This window comes from Gossypium raimondii, chromosome 2 (genome assembly GCF_025698545.1).
Source record: "Gossypium raimondii isolate GPD5lz chromosome 2, ASM2569854v1, whole genome shotgun sequence".
NCBI classification, from domain to species: Eukaryota; Viridiplantae; Streptophyta; class Magnoliopsida; order Malvales; family Malvaceae; genus Gossypium; species Gossypium raimondii.
Genome location: NC_068566.1, coordinates 30,991,114 through 31,006,437, shown reverse-complemented (window position 1 = coordinate 31,006,437; position 15,324 = coordinate 30,991,114). Strand labels below are relative to the sequence as shown.

Sequence of the window (15,324 nt, the reverse complement as noted above, 5' to 3'; positions counted from 1 at the left end):
AGCATGTGAAAGAATCTCATCTTGAGTTACATTTTGTGGAGTACGTTGAAGCGCCTCCTATACCAAGTAAATTTTTAATCGATTTCCTATCGTAATTAGCCGCCAATTACTCGAACTAGCTTGTGAAAACCCTAAACCTAGCTGTTTTTTATTTTTTATATATAGATCGAACCTGATTGCAGGATAGACAAATGAAGAAATCCACGTCCTTGATAGAAATGAAGAAAAAATATTGTTGTATGAGAACCACACAATTACTCGAATCTATATTTGTTTCGGTAATCATAAATTTATGGAACCATTAAATAAAAGAATGTAATTGTTTAAACTATAAATATTTTATTTTGATAGGAAAACGATAAATTGAATTTAGAGTCCGTTTGTTCACATATAAAATGTTTTAGGAAAAATATTTTTTGCATTTTTCTGTGTTTGTTTTACAGAAAATAGCTTGGTCAACGGAAAATGACTTACATGTCAAAATAAAATAAGCTATTTTTCCTGTAATATGACTTGTCATTTTCCAGAAAAGAGTTTCTCTATAGATAATTGTATTTTTATATAAAATTTAACTTAAATCAAGGTTAATATTATTATATTGATAATAAATTCTATTTTAGTTTTAAAAATATTTAAAATATTGTATTTTTCAATATTATTAAACATACATATTTAATTATTTATATTTAGTCATATAATAAATTATTAATATAATAAATATAAATTATTATTTTAATAAATTATTTAATATTTCAATTTTATTTTAATAATAAATTTTAAAATAATAATTTTAAATAATTTTATTCACATATTATTGAAAATATTCAATTTTAATATTTTAATAATAAATATTTATTACAATTATAAATATATTAATAATAAATGTTTTGTAGTATAAAAGTTAAAATATGTCATAAGTTTATGTACACTTCACAGATTTGCAATTTAATATTTGTACTTTTATTTTCAAGAATTTAGTCCACTTACTTTTTAAATTTGAAAATCAAGTCCAATTGTTCACATCGTTAAATTTTTTGTCAATTTTGTTGATGTCACATTTTAAATAAAAATACTCACATAGTAGTCATGTAATTAAAAAATGGCGTTGTAATGAATCAATTTAACATAATATTTTTAATATATGCAAAAATAATGTAAAATATAAAATTATAGATAAAAATAAATTCAATTAAACAATGAAAAATAAGAATATCTCAAATGTATGCTTGTTCGTTGAAAACAACTTTTATGAAAAACTTTTAAAAATCTACCAAACAATGAAAATATTTTACACAAATTCATCTAAACACCGAAAATATTAACTTTTTCAAAAATAAATTATTTTCCGAAAGTCATTTTCAATGAAACAAACGAAGCCTTAATTAAAACTTAACGTTTTAAAATTAATTGAGAATTATTCCCGTTATATTTATTTTTGAACCATAAATAATTTATACAATACAAATAAGATGCAATTTTGATTGAATTTGTCTAATAATAAGCAAACATGTAAAAGCACTAACAACTCGGCGGTAACATATCGAATGAGTTTGAGAAAATAAAGGAAGTTGATTTAATTAAATGATTAACAGGAAATCAAATTATCTAATAAAGTTGAATACAAGCCCCAACAACATTCTTAAGTGTTTTTGGTTTTTTAATCTCCAGATTATGGATTTCATTGTACTAAAAAATAAATAAAAGCAAGAAAGAGAAAGGCAACAATTCATGCATTTACGACAATTTGGCAATTTTTGTACAATTCAAAACCACCCATCGTGAGGACACAAAACACAAGGAACAGCACAAACTCCTTTCAACGCTTAGCATCAAGGAAACACTGTCCCTATCTTCCTAAAACTCAGGTCAGCTATCTGCAACACCCCACATTTTGACATCATCTTCATCTTCCAACTTATACCTGCTGAAGTGATTAACCCTGAATTTCCACTCTCCTTTGATGGGATCATAGGAAATAAATTCAGCTCCTTGGTCCTTGGCTTTCCTTTTAAGCATTTCCTTATATTTCTCGATTTTTGGACCATCTGTATACTGCTGTCCTGTCCTTTTATCAAAACACTTGATGTTAAGAAGTGTTACCTCTGCAGGCTTATTGAGACCTTGTCCAACAGGAGGTTTCTTGCTATCATCCATGTAAACTATTACCTCGCGGTTGTTGAACTGCACAAGGGACTCCAAATCAAGACGTCTCACATCTGTCTCACCCAGGAACTTGATGCTTCCGTAACCGTGTCGTCCAACCACAAAATCCTTGACATGCCGACAGTACCCTGGTTCAGCCCTTTCCTTTGCAGCCAGTTCTTGGATTCGAGGTTCTGTATAGTAATCAGACCGCCTAAGCTTTGGCATTAAAGCCTCAATGTCCGCCCCGTGCTCGTAGACAATAGCAGCCTCACCAGCTCTGTGGCCATTGAGTGTCATGTATGACTCTTTCTGAGCAGAATGATCGTCATGGACTCCATTAGCTTTCTGGTTACCTTTGACTGGGTGAATTCGCTCCTTCACATGGCCATTTTCGGCTGGATTTTCTACACAATCATATTAATCAAAAGACATTAAACAGCAGCAAAAGCAATTTATAATGACCCTAAATTTATCTGAAAGTTATAATCAGATAAGCACACTCATAATCTTTATCACAAAAGAATTAACATGCCAACATGCAGATTATATATATATATATATATATAGACAACAGGCTACCATGTTGAATATCAGAAGACAACAGGCAGAACAAATATATATCTTTAATGCTTTGCTTTGTCCCAACTGAATATCAGAAACTCCAAAGCAAAGGAATAGACAACAGGCTACCATATTCCTGATACGAAAGTCTAGCAGAGACAAGAGTTATAAAAGGAAACCTTGAGGAGCAACAAATATTTCCTAAATCAAGCCATACAATGGAAGAAAGATTACAAGCCATGGAAGTTTCACATAATAAAACACTAAATTAATGAAGCAATACTGGTGATATAAATTAATAAAACTAGAACAAGTCCTCACTCCGCTTTAAAAAAAAAATTAAGATTTTGATGTGATATTGATATTTAATTATGTGTGTGATTAATCATTAATGTAACGTTTCAATTTTAAGTAAATAAATTTAAATTTAAAATTGAATTACCATAACAAATTCTGCAAAATATGAAATAAGTTGAGACATTTACCAAAGAAAATAATTAAAACATGTGACATCAAGAAAAATACCGTATAAAGTATATGAATACCCAAATATGTTAAAACATATAAAAAAACAAACTATTAACATGTAACATTTTATATAAATTTAAAATACTTTCCACACGCGAAAAAAATGCAAACACATTTTTCTAGAAACTGAATCACTATGACAAATTAGGTAAAATCTGAGATAAACTGTGACACAACAAAATAAAATTATTCCTCTAAATAGTATCACCATGACAAACTTCATAAAATATATCAAAATACAAAAAATGCATTAACACGACAGACATAGATGAATATATCAAATTCTACATAAAATGAATTATTAACGTTAACAAAATAATATCCAATTTATATTACACAACACAAATGAACAAGAAGAGAATATGAAAATAATTAAAGTACATAATATCACGAAAAATAACATAAACATAACACAAATATAAACTTACAATACTTTAAATTTTAAATATATGGACTCCATAAATAACAAAATTAACCTTCCAAATTTTAATTAACCCGTTGCTTTGTTGTCAATTAACTAGACATGTTCCAAGACTGTGCTACCTGCCCAGGCCTAAAGTCCTGCCCGAAGTTTGAGCAAAAATATTAAGCTATAAAAATGAACTTGGACAAAAAATTAAGCCCATCCAAAATATGAAACAAGCACAAGCTCAAACGTTCAAGGCTCGAGCCTAGCCCAACCCATTTCTAACATATACAAATTAAATCTATAGCAATATAATACTATAATATAAAGATTAAAAAATATGATAAATTGCCTATATTTAAAATTTAAAATAAATGAAAAATATATAAAATTATTAAATACTAAATTAAAAATAATATAAATATTCAAAAAATTTAAAAATATAGGCAGGCCTAAAATAGGCTTGAATTAGCTATTTATAAATATGAACAGGCCGAGATTTGGGCAAGTATAAAGTACATTAATATCATTATTAAGCCCGGCCAAAACCCAGCCCAACCCATCGGCACCTCTACAATCAACTACATTTTCACAACCCTTAATTCAACCTCCACGTTGATTTGGGGGACAGCTTTTATATTAGGGTATAGATGGCATGACAGAAAATTAAAGGTGATTACAATTTCATGCAAAAGATGCTACTTACCATTTTTATCCTCAGCGTTGGAGCTACCATCAGAAATTTTGCCTAAATGAAAAAGATGCTCCGAATAGTCAGCCAGGAATAGCAAAAACTCAGTGTAATCAGAGCATTGAAAGAAAATAAATAAACTTAAATTGATAAAACTAGAAACTAAATCATAGCATTCTCAATTGAAAAAGAATATTGTGATGGCACCAAGAGAGACTTCTCACAATTGAAGGCATTACCTTTTTTTTTTTTACTTTTTTTCTCTAGGCCACTTGGTGACTATCACTTGGTTAGATAATCAGTCTGACCATAATCCAAGGTGCTTGTTTGGAAGTGTGTGGGAGAAAGAGAGAAAATAGAAATGCAAAACACTACAAAGAGGAATCAATTACATACACAAAAAAAGGACTCTCACTCTCTAACTTCTCAGAGATTATATGCTATTAACAAGGACTCAGGCAAAAATAGCATTTTGAGACAACTGTTGAGAAACTTATAATGTCAATTGGTGGCAGGTAGGTAACACATGTAAAGAAGAAACAAAGCCTGCAAAGAGTTTTTTTTTTGGTATACGATCAATCGGTTAATATCTAATAGGGAAAGCCTGCAAAGAGTTGAATGCTTAAAAACAATCACTTCCACCATTAGCTATAAGCTTTGGTTCTATTCCTAACTTATTCACTTGGTTCAGCCAATGGAATGCAGATGAGCTCGAATGAATCTTACCATTCTCATGCACAGCAGCGGATGTAACCTTCAATGAAGATGCCTTTTCAGCAGAAGCTCTTGAAGGCCAACTTTCTGTGGGACGAATGATCAAAGCCCTTGGATTTTCCCTAGGGATAAAAACAGCATCAGCCTTAGGTGTGTGTGGTGTCTCTTCATCATCATTGAAAAATGGAACCTGCAGATATTGATTAACAAATAAAATAAACATATGTTAGAATTGTAACCTCATATATCAAACAATCTAATCATAGTTTAACTCAGAAAATCAGAGCTACTAATTTCATAAGAAGTAGGACCCTCACCTTTGGACCATTATTATTAGGATGATATTTCCTTGCAGGCAACCTAATCCGCCTTTGGGAAAGGTACCGAGAAGTCAATAAAGGCGATATTCTAGCAGGAGCAGGTTTGTCCACCACCTGATAAAATCATTAGCAGTCAATCAATTGATACTATCATATCTTAATTGAAAACAAGAATATTGGTATCTTGAAGAGAGAAAGAATGATCTATTACAGCAGGCAAGCAACTCAAACTAGAAAACCCTAAGCAAAGTCAGAAAGTTACAGGCATGCTGGAAATTCCATACTGAACAGACGGTGCAGTCCCAGCCTGACCAATTGACATTTGAGGCATTGCAGGGAGTGTTCCGTAGGGGTTTATAATAGTCCCTGGTTGTACTACAGCAGCAGTCTGTGTAGCAGACCTGTCAAACAGAACATGCAGGATTAAGCACCACACGAAAATCGCATAACTAATTGGATGACGGTGGAGAAAACATATTCAGGCACCCTTTTGCACGGACATGTGCAAAGGTACAAGAAAGAATTATGCTAGTAATAACTATGCATATGCATGTAGGCAGGCATATATATATGCCAGTGAAAACAGAAGAAAAATCTAAAGGATTACACATACGATAGGCCAATATTACTCTGACCAAAAATGCCTGATCCGCCACCTATAATGTCAGCAACATCATTATAGTCAGAATCATCAAAGAAAGCTCAAACTTCAATGAGAATATTCAAGATAAAACTTCTCCTACCTGGTTGTGTCTGACCAAAATTGCTAAAGCTGAAAGCACCACTGGTCTGAGCTGGTTGAAAAGGTGAAGCAAAAGACGGCTGCACAAACAGGAGTCAAACTACAAACTTAAGGCTCAAAAACAGGTAAGAAAAGCATGCATGGTTATTACATAAAGGCTCATGTACAGCCCTAGAGAGTACTATAGCAACTTATAATAAGCAAAACTCCTAGAGTCTTAAAGCTCATAAAAAATTTAAAAGCTACCCTCATAAAAATATCAACAATGAATCTTCATTCAACAAAAAGATAGGCACCTAAACGCAGAAATTAAATCAGATATCTACTCAACTTATCAATCAATCATACACCACAGGGTTCAATAGTGGACAATTAGTTGGAATTCTTAATCCAATAAAAGAAAGAAGAAAAGGCAGGTAATTCTGTGAGCTGCAACAGTGTGATGAAAATGTACAGGAAAAGAGAACTTGGTCAAAAAAGGCAACAAACTTTATAGCATCTTTCTGAAACCAAATAACACAAGCTAAGGATCATAAATATGATGAAAAAGAAAGATGATTGTAAATAATTCACAAGTGGCTTACAGTTGTTGGGCCGAAGGCCGCTGGGTTGCTAGGAGCCAATGATAGTGAGCTTGAAAACATATTCCCACTAAATCCAGTGGAAGGTGTGTTGAAAATGCTTGTTTGACCGAAGTTACCAGTATTCTGTCCAAAGGTAGAGGTCATCTGGCCAAAAGCATTGCCTGCCTGTCCAATTGCAGGGGAAGAATTGAACAGGGGTGATGTCTGACTGCTGCCAAAATTTGAGCCTGTGGCAAATGCTGAAGTTGTTGCTGGAGCTGCACCAGTACCAAAAATGGACGGTGAAGATGAAAATGAAGGAGTAACAGATGAGCCAAAAAGTGATGAACCGGTTCCAAATGTAGGAGTAGATGATGAACTAAATAATGAAGTTGAAGAAGCTTGGCCAAAAAGGCTTGATGATGTTGGTTGAAAGGGGTTTGATGTAGTAGTCGAGGTTGCAAAACCGGTACTATTGAAGGATGGAGGTTTTAAACTAAATGGGTTGGTACTTGAGCTGGAAAAAGGATTTGCAGATGTTTGGCCAAATGTTGAAGAACCAAAAGGACTTGTAGATACAGTTGACGCACCAAATCCAATCCCTCCAGTAGCCTGAGCAGCTGGCTGCGGTCCACCTGATATTTCAAATTAGTACAGCAAGGTGGTGAACGTCAAACAAGAAAAGAATAATTAACTTTCAGGGTTTTACAATATTTTACAAAGGTACCTTTATCTCCTAATTGATAATCCTCCCATCTCAGCTCCTCGTGACTTTTATCTTTATAAACAGGCATTGCTGAAATTGACTCCAACTTTGCACCTGGCTGTCCACTCCCACTATCTGCATCAGTTGTAGGTGTGTAAGGAGCTACTCTACTTCCCCCTCGTTGACCTCCAAAAGGAGACTGGCCGAGACTAGTGCTTCCAAATGCTGGGGCAGAAGATTGACTTCCTGCATGAGAAATTAAATTTAATTTTATGTGCACACGCACGCGCAAGAATCAACTTGCACTAACAACATGGAAGGCCTATCAAACTATATATTTTGCCTAAACCATACAAATAATTTCAGTTTTTAGTGGATCATGCAGACTGATTACACACCGAAAGGAGAACTCTGGGCTCCAAATGAGGTTGTTCCAAATGGACTACTTCCAAATGCTGGCGCTGATTGGCCAAAAGCTGGGCTAGACCCAAAGCTGAATGATGGAGTAGAAGATGCTCCAAAAGCAGGAGTGCTTGAACCCCCAAAAGCAGAACTTGAAGCTCCAAAAGCAGGAGTTGTGGAAGTGCCAAACGCAGGTGAGCTTGATGACCCAAATGTACCTCCAGTTCCAAAGACTGGGGCATTTGACACACCAAATGCAGTTCCAGTGCTCCCAAATGCTGGACTTCCAGTTGAACCAAATGCAGGGGTGCTCGTGGCACCAAACGCGGGGGTGCTTGTGGCACCAAAAGCAGGGGTACTTGAGGCACCAAACGCAGGGGTGCTTGTGGCACCGAAACCTGGAGTGCTTGAGGCGCCAAACGCAAGGGTGCTTGTCGCACCAAAAGCCGGGCTACTAGTGGAACCAAAGGCAGGACTAGAACCAAACGCTGACTGAGTTGAACCAAAAGGTGTGGAGGAACCAAATATACCACTACCAAATGCAGGCTGTGATTGCTGATTTGTGCTTCCAAAAGGATTTGATTGGGTGGGACTTGACCCAAAGCCAAATGCAGGCTTCTGACCAAAAACAGAAGACCCTATCCAAAACAAAGTCAAAAGACACCAAGTTACCCAAGAGCTAATGATTAAAAAGTCGACACATATAATTAAAAGCTGATTACCATAAATTAACATACGAGGAAATAGAAGTGCCCCTCATGATCACATTTAAGGGCCTAATGGAAAATGTGCTATGTTTTTTAGAAAGTCTCTTACTAATAAACACTAAATTTTTCCATCTCCATGAAATTAAAGTGCAATTAATTGTAATACTGATACACATATGAATGCATTTATTTGCATAATAATTACATGATCTACAGATATTTGGTATTGGAACGCTACCATTAAAGCATCACAAAATATGAATGATCTACACATTACTCTAAAGTCAGAAGAGAATTCATACAGGTAACTAAACAACCCTAACAAAGTAGATTAATAGTGACTCTTTCTTGAAGATATCAGTTGAATTTTAGAATTTTTATGTATGACAATCATATTATCAATATATTAACAGAACGAATATGAAATGAACCGAATGAAGGATAACTTAATCATAATAATAGAAAAGAAAAAGACATACAGACTCTTACCACCAAAAGATGATGATGAACTGCCAAAAGTGGGAGTAGATGAACCAAAAGCTGGAGATGAAGAGGCACCAAAGGTGGTTGTTGAGGAGAAGGGAGAAGAAGATTGGGCCGCACCAAACACTCCAGTAGAAGTACCTCCAAATACAGAACCCCCTGTTTGGGAACCAAAAGGGTTTGGACTACCGAAGGAAGGTTTAGGTGCAAATGGATTGCTACTTGCACTGGTCTGCCCAAAAACAGATTGGGATGCAAATGGGCTACTTGATGATTGCCCAAAAGCTGTTTAAAGAGTTTCTGACAGTTAACTTAATTGTCCAAAAAGATTCATAAGTAATAACAAATTTATTCTAAAAACCGATGAAGTGTAAAGCAGGTTAAAGGTATATATATACATACACATATATATAGCAAATAACAGAGAATGAATATTGACCGGTAACAGTTACCAAGGAACAGAACACCAACAACATACTGGTAAACACTTTTGGTGTGATGAAGTGCAGTAGTATTTTATAAATAAATAAATAAAAAGGCAACAATGAAGGAAGAAGAATAAGAAGATAACAATGATCTGTGCATATCACGGATGCAACATGTAAATGCTTCTTGCATAATTAAGCTAATCTTCAATCTGAAAACCAATCAAACTCCTGAATTTCACGGTGGCTTTATAAAAGTTAAAAGCACGAGCTATTACTTTTAAAAAGGAATGGAAGAAATTATGCATTCATCGAAACAACAGCTCAACATGTAAAATCAGAATATGATTTCAACGGGAAAGAGTGAAAGGTAAGAGAAAGTCTCACGATTAGTTGTACCAAACATCTTCGTCTACTTAGTTATTTACTCCACAGGTCCTTGATCTCAAACTGAGAAAAGAAAACGAAGCAGAAAGCTGATTTAAACAAACATGGAAACTAGAACCAGTAATGAATAAATAAATTCAACTAAATCCATGCTGAAACTTGAATTAATATTGCGAAAAATAAATCAAATGCGGCAAACGTGATGCCCCGAACCAAACTCGGGATCCATTTCTTCAATCAAAAGAATCAATCATTCAGTACCGATTGAAAAGGCGTTTCAACCGTTTCATTTAATTTTATCCCTCCAATTCATTTACTTAAAACTAAATACACAGGCACATATATATAAAAATAAATAGTCAAAGATGGAAAGAGGGAAAGAGGGAAAGAAGATATACCGGGAAAAAAAAAGGTGTTCAATAGCTATTATATGTACTTTCCAATTGTGAAACCTGTTATTAAAGATGACCAAAAAAAGAAAGAACCGGCATGTATTATGAAGCAGTTTATGCAGTGGAAGTGCGAGTGAGAAAAGATGATAAATTAGGGTTTGGGAGAGGGGGAACCTTTTAGGACGGATCTGAATCGGGAGGTTTGTTTATTGCGTGGGAAAATCAGAATAGAAAGGGTGTGAAAGAAGAAGGGAGAGAAGAAGACCCACGATGGCCAAAACAACCAAACCAAGCGGAAATCATACCGGGAGCAAGGAGAGAAGCTTTGTAGGATCGGGTGATCCACGTAGCTTTGTTAGTTTGTTTAACCGGAAAAAGATATTATTTAGTGTCTAAATTAGTAAAAACTGAAAATTTTAATTTTCGTCCAACTAAAACTCTATTTTGACATATTTATATATTTTAATTTTAATTATATACATTTTATTACTTCTATCAATTATATATTTCTATTAACTGTGTATTTATATATTTGTAATTTTATACACAAACTCGTGTGATACGATATCTAATATTAAATTTATAATTTTTATAATATTAATTTTTGTTTAAAGTTTTTGAAGTATTATTTGATAAATTAAAATTTAAGTATTGAAAATTTAAATACTAAATTTAAACTATAAATTTTTTGAAATATTACTTAAAATTAATTATGGAATATAATTAAATTATTTAATAAATATATTTTTAAATTATAAAAATAAAATTTTACGTTTTAGCCTTAATTTTTAAACATTTCACTTTATTCTAAACAAAAATCAAATTTTAAAGCAAAATTGTTACATAATAATATAATATTAAAATAAATAAAATAAAATAGAATTAATTGAAAATATTCTCCATTAAGTTTTAAATAGTTCTTATTTACTTATTATTTGTCACACTTTTTATATAAAAATTCTATCGATTTTATTTTGAATTATCGACATCATAAAATATTAAATTTCAATTGATTTAATTTTTTCAATAATCTATCAAATAAGGTCTAATTTAGAATTAGTTATATTAATGTTATTTAATTTTAAAATATTTAATATTAAATAATATAAAATTCATCTTGAGGGTTTTTTATTAAAATGGGTTAAAAAAAAATTTATGTACTGAAATGGGGTGTCAGAAAACTTATTTACAAAAATGGGGTATTTTTTTCATTGGAGCCTATCTTAGAGGCGCCAATGAATAAAAAAATATTAAATTTTTTTTCTTTTTTAATGGCGCCTATTAGATAGGCGCCAATGAAGATTTTATATTAAAATTTTTTTTATAAAATATAATTAAATATTTTCCCGGGTCAGTATATGACCCGTATAATACATAGTATTGGCGCCTATCTCAGAGGCGCCAATGGTGGTGCCTATCTGAGAGGCACCAATGGTATTATTTTATGTAAAAATTTGTTTCAAAAAATTAATAAATACTGTTAAATAAATACAAAATCAAATAAAATTACATAATATAAAAGTTACATTATATAAAAATTAAATGAGTTAACAACAACTATATGATTAAAAAATCAGTTATAATTAAACTTTTAATAAAATGAATTTTAATTTTTTTATAAACTTTTATGTTAAACTCACCAAATACTAAACTAAACACAACAATTTATAGCTTAATCCTAAATTACTAATAAATTAAATTTTAAATAATTACAAACACAAAAGTTTATAACATAATCCTAAATTACTAACAAATTAATTATAAAATAATTACAATATTCATACAAAATTACAATATTCATACAAACAATATTACAATATTCATACAAACAATATTACAATATCCATACAAAATTACAATATTCATACAAACAATATTACAATATTCATACAAAATTACAATATTACAATATTCATACAAAAGACTAATCCAAAACTATAAATACAAAATTAATTATAAAATAATTACAATATTCATACAACATTATAATATTCATACAAAATACTAATCAAAAACTATAAATACAAAATTAATTATAAAATAATTACAATATTCATACAAAATTACAATATTCATACAAAATACTAATCAAAACTATAAATACAAAATCAATTATAAAATAATTACAATATTCATAAAAATTACAATATTCATACAAAAATTACACTATTCATACAAAATACTAATCCAAAACTATAAATACAAAATTAGTTATAAAATAATTACAATATTCATACAAAATTATAATATTCATACAAAAAGTTACAATATACATACAAAATTACCCATTGGCGCCTCCCTATGAGGCACTTTTAATGGTGCCTCCCTATGAGGCGCCACCCGACCCATTTTCCCCTTTGACCCGTTGACCGTATTTTGACCTGTATTTTTATTTAAATTTTTTTAAAAAACAATATTTTATTCAAAAAAAAGAAAAAATTTAATAGTTTTTTATTCATTGGCGCCTCTGAGATAGGCACCAATGAAAAAAGTAACCAATTTTCGTAAATAATTTTTCTGACACCCTATTTCAATAAAAAAAATTAGCCTAGTTTAGTAAAAAACCCTCATCTTGAATATTAATATTAATATATTATAATTTAAATAATATTATTAATAATTTCTTACAAGTTATTCATTTTATATATATGGATAAATTAATTTATTTTAATGTTAAAATTGTTAAAACTATAATTTTGTATTTATGTTTGCTCTACTTTAATTTGTAATTAACTCTTATTATATTTGAAAAATATAAATTTAATTTGATAAATTTTATTAATATGTATTTTTTAAAACTATATTTTAAGGTTAACAATTTAACATTCATTAAATTTAATATTATAAAACTTAAAATTAATTCAATTAAGTAAAATCTTAAAATAAAGTGATAATTTATTTAAAATCAACTTTATATTTAACATATAAAAATTAGAAACAAAAAATTTAAATAAAATGCATGAATAACTTAAAAGATTAAAAGACAAAGGAATAAAAATTAGTTTATCCAATTTGTAAATAAGTGTTTCAAATGGAGAATACTATGTGTTAAAAAATTGTAATGTGAAAATCACTATGTATTTTCTTTTGTAACCTCATATTGCTATGTGTGTGTATATATATATGATTAGATAATTTTTAATTTAAATTAAAAAATCATATTAATCTCTCAATTTAGTATTTTTTATACATGACATTTTGAAATTATAATGTGTTATCATTTAGTTTTTTTTAAATTATAATTTTTAAATGATGTAACACAATATTAAAATGTCACATCAAGACATCGAATATTAATTGAGAAAATGATAAGTTGAAATATTAATATGGAGAAAAAACTCAATTATCTATAGATAATGTATTTTTTAGAGTATGTTTGAAAATGAATTTTATTTTAAAATTTGGATGGAGTTTTAAATCTTTTAAAAATAATTTGGTTTTAATATTTATGTTTGATTTATAAGATAAATTGATTATAATTATGAAGAACGGATACAGATAGAGAAGAATGAATTTTAAATTAAAAAACGGTGTGAAGAGAGTGCCCAAGGCCAAAGGTTGGATTTAATAATAAAACCTGGTTCTCTAAATCCGGGTAATTTACCAATAAAAGCTTGTTTTTCAAAAATTACCGAAATGGGCCCATTATTTAATTATTTACCGGAATGGTCCTTTTTTCGCGAAATCGCGTCCACGTCAATAGCGATGTCGAGTGCACTTTAGAGAATCGCGTCCACGTCGGTGCGAGTTGTCGACGTGGCAACAAATCGCTACCGACGTGGGCGCGATTTCTGGCGCTGCACTCGACATCGCTACCGACGTGGACTCGATTTTGCGGTTTTTCCCATGTTAGGTTTTTTGGCTTTTAGGGTTTAGGGTTCAGGCTTTTAAAGGTTTTTAAGTCATGGAAGAAATAATTTCGAGTTGACGTTTCTGATAAAATAGTATAAAATCGCTTCTAGCAGGATTCTATTTGAGAAGAATTTGTGAAATCGCGCCCTTGTGGACGCGCTTTTGCTATAGTAGGTCACGGAAGAAATAATTATTTTTTTGACGTTTCTGAACAAATAATATAAAATCACTTCTAGCAGGATGCTATTTGAGAAGAATTTGTGAAATCGCGGCCTCTCGTCGTGCTTTTTGCTCTGATGAGTCATGTAAGAAATAATTTTTTTGACGTTTCTGAGCAAATAATATAAAATCGTTTCTAGCAGGATGCTATTTGAGAAGAATTTGTTAAATCGTGCCCTCGTGGACACGCTTTTGCTACAGTAGCATGTTTGGGCTGAGGCTATAAATTAGGCAGAAAATGTTGTCAGAATGCATAAGTCACAGCAGAAACAATTTAGAGAGGCTAAGAAGGTTAGAGTTTCAAATATGAGTAAACGTATTAGTGTTGTTATTTACTACGATGGTGAGGTTTGCCACACTGAGAATGGTGTTACTTTTTTGTCGGAGAATACGGTGCGACTGGTTTTTAACCAGAACATATATTTGACAGAACTTCGTAAAAGGATTAGGCGTAAAATTTTTGGAATGACGCCAATGAAAGTTCTGCCTATAACGTATCGATTTTGTTCTTCTGTTGATCCTGTGACATATGACTCATTCGACATAAAAGGTGCTCGTAGCTTGGAGGCAATGGTGCAGACTCATCTTGCTAGTGGAGCACCTTATATTGAGTTATATGTACAATTTACATCGCCAATTGATGTACTAGCGACCGATGTTCGAGATGTATACACCACCCCTAGCCGACACTCGGTCAGCGGATTACAAAATATGGAATAGCCCATGTTCGGTAGCGGTGTCAAATGCACATCCCCTGCAAGACACTCTGTCGGTGGATGGGACATGTACGTCGGTGGCTCGATGTTTGATGTTGGAAATACGTACTGGGGAGCAGCATCAAGTTCTAGCGGGTGGCAATCTACATCCAATTGGGGACATTATCAAATGCCCAGAAGAAGGGATGATGTACTCCCTACGACGTCAACCGGTGAGGGGACCTCGTACACTGCAAATGATTGTGGGTTAGAAGATGACTCCGATGTGGATCCACCTCGAGAGCCCGGGCCGGATGGTGCAGAAGTTGGCTTATTTTCTAAACCGGAGCCTATTCCAACAGAAGCTGAAGATGCTGACAGGCGTT

The 15,324-nt window shown here is 31.9% G+C and overlaps 1 protein-coding gene across 4 annotated transcripts; it reads right to left on the bottom strand.

Moving 5' to 3' along the window:
• Nucleotides 1-1,572: 1,572 nt before the first annotated feature.
• LOC105788140 (nuclear pore complex protein NUP98A) lies at nucleotides 1,573-10,533 on the bottom strand. Of its 4 annotated transcripts, none has more exons than XM_052627121.1 (14): nucleotides 10,347-10,533; nucleotides 10,179-10,232; nucleotides 9,781-9,843; nucleotides 8,975-9,253; nucleotides 7,775-8,416; nucleotides 7,398-7,622; nucleotides 6,692-7,305; nucleotides 6,109-6,187; nucleotides 5,973-6,021; nucleotides 5,628-5,766; nucleotides 5,363-5,479; nucleotides 5,058-5,235; nucleotides 4,347-4,388; nucleotides 1,573-2,549 (listed from the first exon to the last, which is right to left on the bottom strand). In XM_052627121.1, exons 3-14 carry the CDS (start codon nucleotides 9,797-9,799, stop codon nucleotides 1,867-1,869), a joined length of 3,066 nt encoding a protein of 1,021 aa, XP_052483081.1. In that variant the 5' UTR covers nucleotides 9,800-9,843; nucleotides 10,179-10,232; nucleotides 10,347-10,533; the 3' UTR covers nucleotides 1,573-1,866. The 4 variants fall into 4 exon arrangements, with proteins under 4 accessions (XP_052483081.1, XP_052483089.1, XP_012470337.1 ...); XM_052627129.1 differs by having other exon boundaries at nucleotides 9,793-9,843; XM_012614883.2 differs by having other exon boundaries at nucleotides 5,979-6,021; nucleotides 10,347-10,532.
• Nucleotides 10,534-15,324: the final 4,791 nt, after the last annotated feature.

What these genes read in the sequence shown, in the direction of transcription:
- LOC105788140 (XM_052627121.1), bottom strand. An exon ending in TTATCAATTAGGAGATAAAG is followed by an intron (nt 7,306 to 7,397) that starts GTACCTTTGTAA and finishes TTGAAATATCAG; the next exon opens with GTGGACCGCAGCCAGCTGCT. An exon ending in TTTTGGTCAGACACAACCAG is followed by an intron (nt 6,022 to 6,108) that starts GTAGGAGAAGTT and finishes CTGACATTATAG; the next exon opens with GTGGCGGATCAGGCATTTTT.